General features: G+C 40.2%; 1 protein-coding gene across 2 annotated transcripts in view; it reads right to left on the reverse strand.

Moving 5' to 3' along the window:
- tp53i11a (tumor protein p53 inducible protein 11a) overlaps positions 1–16,384 on the reverse strand; it is a 29,435-nt gene that overhangs the window by 5,368 nt on the left and 7,683 nt on the right. Inside the window, exons 1-3 of one of the 2 annotated variants that reach the window (XM_035533419.1) lie at positions 6,708–6,798; positions 6,402–6,562; positions 43–101 (exon numbers count right to left, since the gene is read on the reverse strand). In XM_035533419.1, the coding sequence (XP_035389312.1) occupies positions 43–101; positions 6,402–6,530 (188 nt within the window). In that variant the 5' untranslated portion in view covers positions 6,531–6,562; positions 6,708–6,798. Of the gene's footprint in view, positions 1–42; positions 102–6,401; positions 6,563–6,707; positions 6,799–16,384 lie in introns of those variants that run through there. The other variant, XM_027007475.2, reaches the window with a different exon arrangement.

The following is a 16,384-nucleotide window of genomic DNA, read 5'->3' on the forward strand; positions in this document are numbered from 1 at the left end:
GACAAAGATTTGAAAGGGTGGTCTTGACTTTGAAAGTCTTACCTAAGCCCATTGGGTTCTCGCAGGGCAAATTTAATTTCATTGCCCAACACCTGACTGATCTGGAAAAAAAGGAGAATTACAACATGAGCATGTTGACACCATTTGTTTCTCAACCGGTGACAGCCAGTTTTAAAACAGTGTGGCTCAGGGCAAGTGTAGCCCAACCTGCCCACTGCTGGACGTGTGTGTGCCGCCGCCCCCCTGTGGTCATGCCCCACTTCAGGGCTTTGGAGAGAACCCACGAGCGGGTACAAGGCCATGGCTCACCCTGGAAGAAAAACAGCAGGCCTCGCAGCTGACAGATTCATGAGAAGCCCCGCCCACCCTGGATCCACACGCATCAAACGTGGGAAATCAAAAGCTTGTTTGCCCGGGGCTGGAATGAGTCCTGAGATGCTCCAGTCATAATCCTCTCATTCTCATTCTGTTTTTGTCCTGCAGATTCCCAGAGGAGACACTAGCCAGGTAATTCATGCGACACTGGACTCTGGTGTCAGTCTACTGAGTCCAGATTGGCTGGGTCTGTCCTTCTCCAGACTGAGGACAATATGCCAGCCCATCTGTACATCCTCCAGAAGGTGGCTGGTTGAAAATGACACATCTGAGGACTGTGAAGGGAATTCAAGTGAACACAATACAAGAAAGTGTGCCAACCAAACCATTAAACCGAGACCTCAAAAGGATTTTTAGGACCTAAAGCTAGGCACATAGTACTAAAAAGACAAATAAGTGATAAAAGACAAATAATTTAATAATTCAGATAGTAATGTAATATTTGTTCATTATGGTGGTATCTGATTACCAAATAAGGTTTTTTTCCCCCCCTTCTAAAAAACCTATTTACAAAACTCTAAAATCATTTAAATATTCCACTGTTAATATACATCCCTCAGCCAGAAAATTAAAACCTCTGACAGATGATGGGAATAACTCCATTTGATTATCTCATTACAATGGCACCTGTCAAGGGCTGGGATACATGTAGGCAGCAAGTAAACAGTCCGTTCTTCATTTTTTTGAAGCAGAAAAAATGGGCAAGCTGACTCTGACAAGGACCAAATTAATGATGTCTAGATGACTCCAAAACGGCAGGTCTTCTGTGTGTGTGTGTGTGTGTGTGTGTGTGTGTGCGCGCGCGTGTGTGTTCCCAGAATGCAGTGGTTAGTACCTACCAAAAGTGGTCCAATGAAGGACAACCAGTGAACCAGTGACAGAGGCTTGGGGGCTTTGCTTACCTGGAGTAGAGATGGCACCAAGAGGCATTATGGGAACAAAACAAACCAATGGAGGCAGTGTGATGCTCTGGGCAATATTCTGCCAGGAAACCTTGGGTCTTGGCATTCAGGTAGATGTTATTTTGACATGGACCTAAAACACTGCTGCTGATCACTCACAGCCCTTCATGGTAACAGTACTCCCTAAAGGCAATGGCCTTTCTCAGCAGGGTAACGTGCCCTGCCACAGTGCAAAAAATAAAAAATAAAATAAAAAATAACAAGGGGGTCAAGAATGGTTTGAGGAACATGACAAAGTGTAGACATAGCCTCCAAAATTTCCCTGATCTTGTTCCAGTCGAGCAGTTCAATCCACAGAGTTCCCACTTCATAAGTTACAGGTCTTAAAAAGATCTGTTTGCAATTTAAACTGATAAGAAAATTTGCTGCAAATTATATGGGCAGAAACTGATATTCTGGAGATGCACAAGCAGGCTCACGTAAGCATATGTAAAAACAAATGATCCTTATGTGACTGGATCTATGACTCAGAAGGTTACATTCTATACACATTTTAAATGGCATATGGCGCATTTCAGCTGTTTTTCACTAGTAACTGTAGTAAACTTGTAAACATTTCTAAGACAGCATTGTACCTTACAGAATACTCTGAATTACAAAAACAAAATATGCTATTATGGTTAACTATGAAACTTTTATATCATTGCCTTACATAGAATCCATTGGTGAGGGAGGAATGACCCTGGAAGTAAGACGTGTGATGAGGAGACCATTTCTTTTAATAATATAAAACATCACGTTTTTCTCTTCGCTGTTCACACATGAGGTTGCCAGCTGAGATACTCTCATCACGTATAATCGAGTGTGAGCTCTACATGACCCAGGAAAACCTCTCCATGTTCCCCTCTATCTGCTGAAAAACACCACAAGTAGGCTGCTAACAACAGACAGGTTCAAACTGCTTTAGGTACCGAGTGCTGGAGCTGCATCCCACAGCCGAAGCTTGGCCCTGCCCCGCACTGCAGCCTGGCCCCGCCCCTCCTGCCACACTATTACTCATTTTTAATGATGAGAATTCACTTGGAAACACCAACGTGCATCTGAAGGCTGTAAAAAGACATTTCGAGCAGGCCTCCCACTCCAGACATCACCACGGGAGAATATGTTTTTAAGAAGAAAAAAAATCCAAGCATGTACTGCTTTTGTGGACATAATTTATATGAACATTAAGCTCCTACTGAATGTTGAAACCTACTAAGTAACACAGTACTCTCACAGCAAACAATACCAGAAATTACCTCATAATGAGGTTAAAAAAAAATAAAAAATAAAAATCCAACAACAACCTTCAAAGAGAGCAGACATCAAAGTTATATGAACCTGCACCATTTCAAAGTCAGTGCTCAACAATATTAAGTTCCAAACAGTAAGAACGAATGGTGCCGTGTTTGGCGACAGCTGTCACAGGGGTAAATACAGGGGTAATTTAGGAACCGGGGGTAATACATGAACCTGAATGAGGGAGCAATACTCCACACCATGCATAACAAAATGAAACACAAGCATCATTATGCATTAGCAGTATTATGTATAAAACTTTCTTCTACAAAAAGGTGCTAACATCAGTGAGGACACAACCTTATACCCACATCATCTGAGTTATCTGGAGTTATGACACTGATTCAGAAAAATATTGCACTAAAAGACTTCCTGTCATTTGTAATGGATGGAATACATAAACACAGCATATTCCTCCAAGCAACAATTACTGACCTCAGAACAGTAAAACAAAACAAAAACAAAACAAAGCTGATGAGAATCACTGTATATTCTGGCATGCAATAACAGAATTATGGAACTAAACAAAGTCAGATTTACTGATACCAGTAGGCTGCCAGGAACGAAAGCTCAGTCCAAAAACCCAGTCACCAGTCAAATAAGAAACTTTGATGCCACATTTGAGGGTTATGAAAGGGGAATTTCAGAAAGTGTTTTTGATTTAAAAAGGTCCCATCATGACAGTAGGCTATGGGGTTTCACAGTAAGGTTTTTTTTCTGCGAGTTCAATTTAGCCTCATGAAAGTACAGCCCCTTGAAACTGGTGGAGAAAAGAAAAAATAAATGCACCAAAATTTCAGCGACTAAATCCAAACAGTAGAAATGCAGATTAGAAAAATTCTATTTTTTAAAACTTTTTTCTTCCTCTTTTAAGATTAAATACAACAACACATCAGAAGTTAATACTTTAGGCATCATTTAATTTAAAACACCCTGTAATGTCCCAGGTCTCACTACACGACCTGCATCCACTATCTGGTTTGCACCTTGTTTTAAACACCACAGTGCAATAGCACAACAAGGCCTTGAGGAGTGCCAGGACTCCTCTTACGCACATGTTGGCATGTGCTTCATGTATTACATTCTGAGTTTCCAAGTAATTTATTTTAAAGTGACAGCCATTTGCCAAGCTACTCATTTTAATCATGAAGTTGCAGTTTATACAGACTCATTATACATCGCCAAGAACCAGTTATGGAGAACGCAGAAAAGAGTAGGTGGAACATGTGAGAGGCGCAAGAATGCAAGAAAATGTCACGGTATGCCAAAGATTAAAAATGCAGAAGTGCCAGTAGTGCAAGCCACTGCAAATGCAGAGGGGAGAAGGGGAGAAACAAACCAACTGAAAACACACCAATTTGTTTTTTTGTTTTTTTTTTAGCCCCCACGTGTCCTTAGTTTTGGTTTCAGAACAGAAATTTAGAAAAGTTTTCACAGCTTCACAAAGAGACAGGTCTGTAAACCACACATCACAGGATGTGCCCACACATCAGAATAGGTCTGCTACAGTAGGATAACCTCCATTACACCCTATTTTATAACAACATTTTGGATATGGAATGTAAAATATATCTTTCATCATCTGACCTACCCTACTCCTCCTTGGTAAGCACAGCAAAGTATGTTTATATATCTGAGGATGCTTTATATATCTATGATTATAGTTCTACCCTGTAATAGAATAGTCACTAGGTAGTTAATCAAGGAAGTATCATGATGGTGAAACGAAGCAGGCGTATTCGACTGGGTTTCTCCGAGTTCTCCTCAAACGAAAAGAAAAGAATGAATAAAACTACGCATCTTGAACAGAAAGGCCAAAATAAATCACAGGTATCCTTTGTCAATTATTCAAATGTAGTTCATGCATCCGTGCCTCTGATGCAAAAGATTAAAGGGATGATAATACTTCCTTTTATTTCATATTTATATCTCAAAACACTCATCAGAGAAAAGGAGGGCCAGTCCGAGAATAAGTGACGTGTTTCAGCATACTGATAGGCCCCTCTTGACATGGTAGAATCTGCATTCCCGTTTTCAGATAAGAGCAGAGAATTAGTCCCTATGCCTCTCAGGCTCTGCTAAAAGTTTCTTCACGGCTGGTCATTTTGGTGCAGGTGAACACACTACCCTGTGCAGCTGAACTGGCCTTGGGTAAAAGGTCAGGTCTACAGATGTCATGAAGGTGTAATGGGGTCTGCAGCTAAAGGGGTATCACACAGGGACTGGAAGGATACGATGGAAGTGCAGGATGTGGGATGAAAGGCCAATCAGATCGGCCAGAGGAGATACAGCCGCATAGACACATACATCTGTTGATCTCTGGTTACTGCTAAAGACCAGAAATAAAGACTGGATTCTTTGGTTATGAATGGACGGAAGCTGTGGTAGATTCTTTTGAGACTACCAGAGTGGGTGGGAGCCTGTCGCATTTTCTGTGGGCATGTGGGTTTGTTCATGCTTTACAGAAAATGGGAAAAAAAAAGTAAATAAATAAATAAATAAATAAATAAATTTTATATATATATATATATATATATATATATATATTATATTATATTATATGCATGTGTGTGTGTGTGTGTGTGTGTGTGTGTGTGTGTGTGTGTGTGTTTCTCTTGCTGTAGAATTCACCTTACCATAGCACTGAAACAGCATTTAAAAGTGTGGCTGGTAGATAATGGAATATTTTGTCATTTAGCGTGAAAGCCTTTGGACTGAGCAACACAGCCTAAAACACTGAATGCAATAAGGACATTAGAGAAGCACTCGTCAATCAAAAACTTTTCCCTGCACATACAAAAACTGTACATCAAAGATACAAAGATATAAATATGAGAGGAAGTGCACAATTTTGGAACCTAAATTGCCCATCTGTACAACGTATTCCTGGGCCTATGCCACTCGGGAACATGTCAAGTTCTATGGAAGTCTGTTTCTCAGGAGAACGGGATGAAACAGACAGGGCAGTCCCTTCTCTCTCCTGCAGATCGAAGTACATAACACGCTCTCCTTCACTCCTTTATAAGCAGTAGGAGTTAATTAAATAAGTAGGGTTATAGAAAAATGCACCTTCTACAGGCAAAACACACCAAGAACTGCACTGGGATTTGAGTGAACTTGCACAGTGGTATCGTAACTTGTAGGCAACTTTTAAAAACTATTACTGTACGCCATGTTACACAACCACATGGAACCGCACAGATGAAAGTCAAACTTGCAACCACAACCGATTTCCTGTACACCTTACATGTTATGTAGAATGAATAAGTCACATCTTTCGGAGAACATCTGGAGACACGCCTTTGTTTACATCCGGTTAAACAATCGAAGGCAGTATTTATGCACACAGTATGCACCACAGCCAGGCGAGGTACCACCTGAGTGTTGAAAAGGGGGGTGGGCATGTGCCCCTTTAATGGACATTCCCTTTCATTCCAGCAGCCGCTACCGCTCAGTACAATACACAGTGCAAGGCCGTGACTGAATACCATCTGTGGTTCATGTTGGCCTGTATCACTGAGTGCTTTGAACACAGAGAGAGATGGGGTGTGTGTGTGTGTGTAATGCCCCCAACTCTCATTCTCCCTTGCACATGCCAATCTTTAATGCCACCATGACTGTTAGGGGTTGATCACTGCTGCACTAATGTACCAAGTCCTCCACCCACTGGCCCAGCTCATATTCACATCCACCAGACCTAGCTAGCTTATCTCTGCCTCCAGATGTTGTGATGCTCAAAGCAAGAGGTTCACGTAAGCTTGTTAGGAAGGAGTGCAGGGCGTTTACCTTTGATCTGTGCACTTCTCCATCGTCGTCCTCTCCCCCCACACCCAGGACTTTACGCGTCTTCAGACGGCTCACCAGATCAGTCTGACTGTGTTTTTTCATAAGAGGGGGGTGGGGTTTGGAGGCCATGATAGACAGGAGGAGGCAGGCGCTCCACTTGGCTGTGGGGGAGAAGAAATCAAAATAAGCCACATTACCAACAGATTTCAATCCACTTTGGACTCGCCGCTCAGAACAGGCGAAAGTGGCGACCAAAATACATTTCCACTCAAAATGTAAAATTAACAGTTGACAGGTGGTAATTACCAAGGAACAGGAATAAAGTGGGAAGAAGATAATGCCTTTCAATTTGACAGTGAAGAATAATTTATAATGTCCACAGCAGTGTCTGAGTGTCCTATGAAGACAAAATGAAATAGAGGGGATGAATAAAAAGATAAAGTGAGAAATCACAAGAGTGAAAAAAAAAAAAAAAAAAGCAAAATATTGTAATGTGACCTCTTCAGATGACAGTCATGTCCCTCCCATACCACCACATAAACAAAGAAACAGACTGAATTATCGCACTGGGGGTTCTTCCACATGCCACAGAGTGAAAGGCACAGGAAGAAATCCAGAAATCAATTAATAATTCTTTGAATAATGAGCATCTACACCCCTTTAAGAGGTGTGTGCTGATGTAGCATTTCCTGAACAAAAATTAAAAATATATTTAAAAAAACCCTCTGATGTAAGTAAAAATGCAAAATGTAGAACTTTTGGGGAAAAAATTAGAAACCATTCAGAACATTCAAAACAGTATTGGAGGCAGGTGCTGTACCTAAATATATGGGTGTGTTCGACATAGTTTGAATACATCAATGACCTATTACACTATGTAGCTATGCATGCGTTGTGTCAATAACATTTCTTCTATGATTCAAATGAAGTTGTAAACCTAAACATTTTCTCTCTCACCACTCCACAAAGTGTATTTTCTGACATCAATAATTCATAACTGGCAGTAAACGATCTAAATATTCCTTAATTAATTGAATAACCCTTCCAGAGTACTGCATGCAGTGGTAATGCTGTACCAATTTATATAACACAGAAATCAAGTTCATTGTATGGCTATATGTAAAAGATAATCAACTCCAGTAATTAAGAAATAATGTATGCAAATCAAAATAAAAAAGAGAAAATGTCAGTATCTAGATTCAGGATAATTTCATTTAGCACTTAATTATTACTTTATTGCCATTTATTACAACTTCAAGGTGAAAGTGAAAATTATTATCCAACAATATCATATTGTGATCCACCCAGCCAACCACCCACACTGATCACCAATCTGGAACCACCAATCACACTCACCGATTCTACTCACTCATTAGTTTACATTTTTACATTCAGTGCATTTGGAAGATGCACTTTTGAGTCATGTTAGAGGTTGGTAAGCATAGTTAGGAGACTTGCCCAAGAACTCTTATTGGTATAGCACAGAGAACTTGCCCAGACAGTTATTGAACCACAATCTCCCACAGAGGAGACAGCATCGTTTCCCCATTACACAATACCAAACAATACCAGGTGTGAACATGTTGCTCGTTTTCTTTTCGCTGTTTATTCCTGCAGATCCCCATCCTCAGCACACTGCATAAGCCTCTGCAGAGACCCTGCCATTTCGAGCCCATCTTGCTGGCTTCCTGCCCCCATCCTGGTTACCCGTTAGGTTGCTTTGTCCTACTCAGACTTCTTTTCTTTTGCAGCTCGCCAAGTGAGCCTGCTTTCTGTTTCCCGTTTAAACCTTTTCCAGCTGCCCTCACGCCACACTTCCTGAATGCAGTGGATTGTCTCACACATACATTTCCCAACATGACTGCAGCATGTCGTCCAACAATAGAAAGTAAACTACAAAGAAGAGGAGGTCAGTCACTAGCAGCAATTTGTATAGTTTTAACAGAGGGGAAAAACCAAACAAACAAAATACAAAAATAAATAAATAACTTGATGCTACAGTACATAACAGCTGCCTGCATCTCTTGTGCAAATTTTAAACCATGACAGTAACATGTCACATCCTCTCAGTGAAAGTTACTCAGACAAAATACCTGAGGCTATTTGTCTGAAGTTCTGAAGCACTGCTCTAGTTTGTGCTGTTAACAAAACACCAATCAATCAATAAATAAACAAACAAATAAATAATGTGCAAACCATGAGTGTATCGAATCTTCCTGATTCTTCCCAAGACTGACCAGGTCAGATCAAACCACTCGGATGCCAGGGACTGAATGGAGCATCAGAAGCCAAGCTGATCAGATGGGTTAGCATGATGTTAATGAACAGAACAGGATCTAAGAAGCAACTGTCCCATGTGGAGCTCAGCTCTTCAGCTCCTGATGCAACACAGGAGAGGCTTTTCCTCTTTCTAAAACACACAAGTCCACTTGTACCGAAAGCCATCACCACAACCACAGGGCAGATCCGAAAAATCCAAGGTGACTGAAAATCAATTATTTTAAAAGTATTTTCTTTTATTACTTAATTTTCTTCGCCTGCACATGGACAAAAAGAAACACAGCTGTTCTAGCACATACGTTCCCTAAGGAAACCAAGGCAGGGAGAAACAGAATCTTGCCCAACTTACAGTAGATAAGTATGTAATTTGTGAACCAGAATCATACAACTGGCTCTCTATACAATGTACTTTAGAAATAAAGACGGCCAGCCACGACACGCCTCAAAGCTCTGTTGAGACCTTCACCCCTCCACCAATGCTCGTTTTAAAGAAAGCCTTTTCATACAAAAAGCCACAAATATCAAAATCTTAAACAGTGACCTTGTTTATCTCTTGACTCCTGCATTCAGTAAATAAGCTCATTCTGAGGCTCAGAGCAGACAATAATGGAACTGGCCTCAATGTGTAAAGACTTTTACACACACTCTCAGATGGCTGTGTGTGTGAATGAAGGACTCCAGTCTTGGGATAGTCTCTCCTATTTTAAGGCATTTTCACCAAGAAACACCACTGGGCAGTGTTCAGCCACAAGAAGCCAGTATACGCTGATAAAAAGACACGCATAAAAAAACTTTTAAACCCCAAATATAGGCAGAACCAAATAAAACCTTTTATAGTCCTGTTTCATAAAAATTGTAGAACACAGTCCAAGTAAAAACAATTACCATGAAAAACTAACTGACGTAATTTATTTTTGTAGGGTAGTAAATGTGTAAAAACTATCAAGAAAAGCTATTTTTTGAGTTGTAGAGATTGTAGTGATGTGCACAAAGCTTACAAATCAGTTTACAAACCAGAGGGACCAGTTTACAAAGTGCTTTGCAGAAATCTTTGCATCCCAGATCTGCAAAAGAGTGCAGTCCTTATGTGCATGTTACACCCTACAAATAATAATCTATTATAATCAAGTACTTACAATACATTAAAGTAGCAAATTTTAAATCAGTAATTACTGATATAGAGTTTTATTAAATGTGGCCTTCTCTATTGTATACACTTTTAGCTAACCATAGATTAGAAAGCTTGCTAAACAGGAATGGTTAAAAGAGAAGGTGAAGTGTTAAAAAGATTTTTTAAAAATCATCATGTGGCAATGATGCATGAAAGAAAGCAACAAAACAACTTGCTTAACATCGTCATTAATGTAAATGATCGCAATATTCAATAATATCATTCATCAGCCCAAAGCCAACAGGTACACATATATAGCAGTATGTTGTGCATGATTTGGCCTTTAGAACAGGCTGTTTGCATGAATGCCTTGCACATCTTTTCCTTGGACTCGTTAATCCGCAGCGCTGAAATGATGGCGTTATGGCCACGGTTGTTTTCATCCTCATCTTCACCAATCATTGGTAGCACTTTTACTTCAAATCACTCTCAGTTAACCCTTCCGTGGGAAGTGTATACAAAGCACTCACAAAGTTGACAAGTGATGTTATTTCTGCATCAAGACAACAAGGCGACTCCACGGTGCGTGTATATGTAACGTCACGAAAAACTGCCATATGTTCATTTGAGAAATAAAACGACCTCTACTAGACGACTCATTTTTACTGTGGAATTTTTCCAGCTCACTAAATAAATGTAATTATATTTCATTAAGTTAAATATTGCTGTGAATAGAGGGTGTCACAGCATTTGTTAAGAGTAGTGCAAGGACACAGCACAGCACTCTAAGACACACAACATGTTTGTGAAAATGTTAAGAATGATTTAAGAAAAAGGTAACTTTTAACAGATAAGGTTTATTTCAGCAGTCAGTCATTTTTAGCAATATTATACTACTTCAGTGGAAAGCCCCTGTAATAGCTATATAACTGAAGTGAACAGATGTTTTCTCAGTGTTCTGTGATGTGTGTTCACTCTGGGAATGAGTTCACACAGTTCAAATAAACAACTTCATTTTACCAGGTGTACATTACAGATCCTCAATGGCTAGAACCTTCTAGGTTGGTATGTGCCTTTATTCACACAGAAAGTGTTAAGATAAATGGTGTTAATTGTACCTCAGGAAACCTATACACACACTGCATGGCTGTTGGCTGTGCATAGGTTCCCATACTGAGTTCATGTTACACAACATAATGCAATTGTATTTTACCTCTAAATAATAAGTAATATTTTAAGACATCATTTTTGCGGTCTCTTTCTAAACTGATACAGTGTAGGTCTGCAACATTGGCCATGGGAACAGGAAATTTAATCTCACCACCACCTGTTTTTCAGTTTTCACTCACTTAGATTAAAGTTTGAAAACATGCATAATGTTCAGTCAGCAAACACTTTAAAGGTGACACAAACCTCTTCTAAGTTGAGCCAATCTTGCTACCACGGAAATCCAACCTACCACCTCTTCTGTTGTTTTGACTCAATCTTTCATCCATGACAAGTCATCCAATTTTTCTTCAGTCTCACATCATCTGGACAGCAAATGCAAGTTGCAGCTGCCTACCAACCCATAAGAATTAAACTTTGTACTTTTCATGTGATCATAACAACAGAGGTATTTAGTCCTTAATAATACATCTGCAGTTATTACAGGTTGGTTATCATTATTTATATGCAACATGCTGAAATCCTGAGTACGCCATTTCCTATTGCTTTTGACAAACAAACATCTGGCCAACAATTTAAGACTGAAGGACTTGGATGCTCTTGTCCTTAACAAATATTTGTGTGATCTATTACAACTGTGGCCAAAAACCTGAAGTCATTTAATGTTTTATCAGCTTCTGTTATGCTGATGACTTCTGTGATTTGCTTCAACATAAAATATAGCCCTTTTGTATAAAGTCAACAGCCAAATGCTGAACTGGTCATATTAGGCATTTATTGCCAGAATATGGCAAAGATATATATATATAAATCCTCTGCAGGATTTTTCTTCAGTCTGAAAGTGAAGTGAAAGTCCCATAGTCAAATAGGAAAGACTGCAATACTGCACAGTGGAAAAAGTTCAAACAACAATCAAAAGCTGAACTACAAACCTGCATCACATGGTGTACTCATTAGGTAGAGTCATTAGGAAAACACAGTTGAAACACAGTTCGAAAACACAATTTTTGCGGGTTTAACTTTTGCTGATTTGATTATTCATGAGTTTGTCAGCGATAATTAAACAGGATTTTTTTTGGAGCTTTGCAGCCTACTGTAGCAAATCATAGACAACGCAGAAAACATTAAGAAATCTAAAAAAACAAAATATATGTATTAATCTATCATTTAATACATACACAAATTTATAAGTTACATTTTTCAATTTAAATAAGTTACATTTTGGAAAAATGTTTGTGTGCTAAACTGGTGATGTCACACTCAGAAATATTAAAAGTTAAGGTTTATGGGGCCTAGAGATATTCACAGTTTATCCACAATGTGGTAGGCCAACTGTAAGTGATACTGAGAAAATGAAACAAAATGTAAGATGGAGCACGACATCCATCATCATCTCCGACATGGGGAGATCTGTCGGCAAGACTCCCTCAGACAGCGGAAAACACAATACTAAAGATGGCAGGATGACATGGCAGAGGTCATGATAAATAGAGGAAGCCATATGAAAACCAAATCAATTATCATCAACAGGCATTACGCAAACCAAGGACTCTTTTTATGTTTACGTGAGGAGAATGGTTTATGTTCCGGTGAAAATGTTTTAACACCACTTAACGTAGAAGACTCGTAGAAGACGTTATCAAAAAAAAGTTCTCACCCAGCATAAACATGTTTCCTTCTGACGCGAGCTTCAAACCAACCACACATCAAGCAAAATGTTAAAATAAATCCAACACCCGACCAGCAACCAGATATGACATTTTATGTCCTTTTTTGGCCTGTTGCTTGTGTAATCTTTAAGTGGCTACGGCCTCCTGACTTTAAATAAACAGCTGGACAGTTATTTAGTAATTAACTTCCCGCTGCTTAAGAAAACATTGCTGTCAAGCGCCGTGCATGGAGCTTCACACACCAGTAAGAGAAGTGTGACTGAGGCGAGCTCTGCATAGAGATGCTACTGCCGATGAGATTAGATGAGCATCTTGATCTCCAACATGTCTAGTATCCACACACTAATCAAGCTCTCTCACTTGTATTCTTTTACCATGGCAACACTCACACGCTTTGCACATTGGAAAGGTCAAAGCAGATGTGAATGGAATTTAAAGCCATGCGTTTTACATGAACTGGGATCTGCTAGGTTAATTATGTCACAACATTATGTCACAACATTCAGTTGGTCCAAACGAGGTCCATGGAAGGAGGGCATACGAGAAGTTTTGAGGTGTGAGGTGTAGATGATGGTAAAAGCTACAAGCTGAATCAAGGAACGTTAAAAGTGCAAACATCTTTAGAAGAATCTCAGAGGGTCTTTAAGGATGGTGTGTCAAGCCTTTCTTACCATTTTGTGCATAGTTTCATGATTGCCTTCATGGTTCCATGACAGCAACCAGCTGCCACCTAAATACCATAAAAAAACACCTGCTCCACGATATTGTCTGAAATTTCAGAGACTGGGACAGGACATTGCATAAGTCCAGAACCAGGATCCTATGCCATATTCTGCCTCACCAACAGCCCTTTGTCTTTTGATCTTCAGCCTAATCTGATGAGAACTATTCAAAGCACCATGCACATTAAACCTGCATGATAAGGACAAAATACCAGGTTATACTGTGATTATTTTAACACACTGTGATTGCCACATGACTTGGAATACATCAGAATTACATTAGTCAGCCATTCTTTTTTAATGCTTAAAGGCATTAGTTTAACCAGAATTATTTATATTTATTGGATAATTTGAATATTTAATTAAATCGTAGTTAAATCCGTATGATTTGTTAAAATGCTGACTTGCATCTTGTAGCCATTTGTGATGTTCAGTTTTACAAAGACAAATATTACTAAATTAAATCGCACCAATCTAGTTTGCGGAGAGGAAGCGGGTGATTACTAGCACTATGCAAGAGCAGGGAAAGGAAGGCAGGTGTGCAGCAGCCGTTACTCAAGGAAAACAGGCTAGGTGGCTGAAATTGGAAGATGTTGAGAAGCAAAAGACAGACTGCAGAGAATTATGCGCAAAGAAGCCAAGACACATCAAATTTAGGATTGCTGCTACTTGTGACCACCTTCCAACACTCCCAAACCTATTGTAGGTGACGATATGGGCTGTGAACTATGTGCTGGAGTTAATTCTTTGAGGTGCATTTTTATCAGGTTGTAAAGTGTCATCACAGGGACGTTGTACACGAAGGTGCTTGGATCCTTTGCAAGTTTACTGGATAGGTGAGGTTAATTCTCCACCAAGGCCAAAGTGGAACCAGCACCACTGTATTTGTGAAGGAAGGGCAGAATGTCAGTGGTCAGACACCAGTTAGCAGTAGCAGAAGATGTAAGGAGGCGTGAGACTGGTAGCGGATGTGGGTGGACAGGATGTAACTGCAGTAACTAATGTTGAGGCCAGACATGGTGCTATTCAGAGGGAGAGCGAACAGTTGACATAACGATTCCATCTGAGGAAGCCTCATCTTGAAAGAAAGAGGCTGAAAATACACAAACCTGGAGGTCTTGGAGCCAAGATAACCACTTCATTAATTGCTGAGTTTGGTTTTAGAGGGTGTTTGCTAAGAGTATTATTAAAAGTTATCAGAAGTAGCTGAAAGGGTTAGTTAGTGGCTGTGGTTCAGGAGGTCACAGATTAGTGCGGAGTTGGGGGGGCTGTATCATAATGTGTCATGGGACTGGAGTGATCGAACCAATGACACTGAAGAGGCAGTAACAGTCAGTGGTGCTTAGTCACTGGGTAGGCCAAAAGTCCCTGAATGCATAACTATGTGGAACCAGTGGCACTGAGTGCGCATTAATGTTGCCAGCGGGGCTTGGCGTGGCCTTAAGCCTGTTTTATAAGATTCATATCTAATTGCAGACAGGATGTGCCATAGGGCATGAGACCAGAGTGACGTAACTGCGGATGAAGAAAGGACCACATTCGAGGGCCATGAGCGAGGGCGCATACCACTCGAAAAACAATGCAGCCAGTATGTTGCGACACAGATACGCATCGAACATTCGCCGGCCAAGGAAAAGGTCAATTCACCCTGGTGCATTCGCGTGCATCACAACAAAAGCTCATCTTCATTGAACAACAACTTCTAATCAGCTCCCTAACGTATGACTCTGTGCGATCAGTGTAAGTATGTTTACAATGTCCTCTGTTTCCTTTGTTCCTTGTTTATTGTGTGGGGAGAGAGCAGCTTTGCCCTATAGCGCCACCCCAAGCTCTGGTTATCAAAAGTACATGGTCATCAGGGACAGTGGCACAGGACCTGTGGTGCACACACTGTGGGGTTTCCACAGCTGCAGTGGGTAGGAACCAGGCTTTAGTCACCCGGTATACCATAAGTCTGTGGTTGCTCAAATATGTGCAAGCAGTGACACTGAGCATGCATTAATGATGCTAGTGGCACTTGATATACCTTAGTCACTGGTGAGGCCACTATTGCATCAGTTGTGTAATAAGCCTATTAGAAAGTGGACAAGATTGAGCCTTCTGGAAGCGTCGTAGGCTTAATTCAACGAAACACCGGAGAAGTAGGTTGACTACACGACAACCCCAATGAAAAGCCTGTGATGGGATGGCCTCATTTTTTGATTTATCTGTTGTTATAGCAAGTACAGTTCACAAAAGGGGGAAGGTTAGCTAGGCCTTCAATAACCCCTAATGTCTAGGCAGATGTTAGGAACATCTTAACATGTTTATCACTATCATATTGCAGCTGTTACTCACACCTTGACAAAACAAAAACAGGCCAGTATTATCTGAATATAACATCATCTGCAGAAAGATCAGATTACAAGTCTTCTGGCCTGCACATTCAGGGAGTTCCTTCCTGGCAGTTCAAGGTTTGTGTGCAAGTTAGTCTGTATATCAGAGCAGTCACTCTCCGAGGCCCAGCACAGAGTCGTCTCAGTGGAAATAAAAAAGAGAAGGGCAATTCTGCTGAAGTGATCCAGACAGTGGTATTAATTCCCATATTCCAGTTTGAGAGCTGATTCATCAACACTACATCTCACTGGCACAGAGGCAGAGCAAACAATGGTACACAGGCATACACCACACACAGAACATTCACTGTTTTCATTAATCAAAGAAGCAAACAAAAACAAACCAAAAAGAAGCCTGTAATTCTATTGCATTTCTGTTCCAAACACATATTCCCAGGAGATGTTCGTGATGTGGCCTTCGATTTTTTTTAACGATGGCCCTTATAATAGGTTAATGGACCTTTTACAATCTGATTTTTAAAAAAAGAGGCATATAACCTGATACTGTCTCATTCATCACCGTGTCTAAATTGACTGTTTAGAATTAATGAACAGCCTCAGCAAGGTTTTTGCACAATAGAACGGAAGTAAGGAAAACAAACTTGTCTCATTTGTAACCTTTACTTGAGGGTCTTTGTAACCGGATGTGCTTAGCACC

This window comes from Electrophorus electricus, chromosome 1, assembly GCF_013358815.1.
Source record: "Electrophorus electricus isolate fEleEle1 chromosome 1, fEleEle1.pri, whole genome shotgun sequence".
Classification (NCBI taxonomy): domain Eukaryota; kingdom Metazoa; phylum Chordata; class Actinopteri; order Gymnotiformes; family Gymnotidae; genus Electrophorus; species Electrophorus electricus.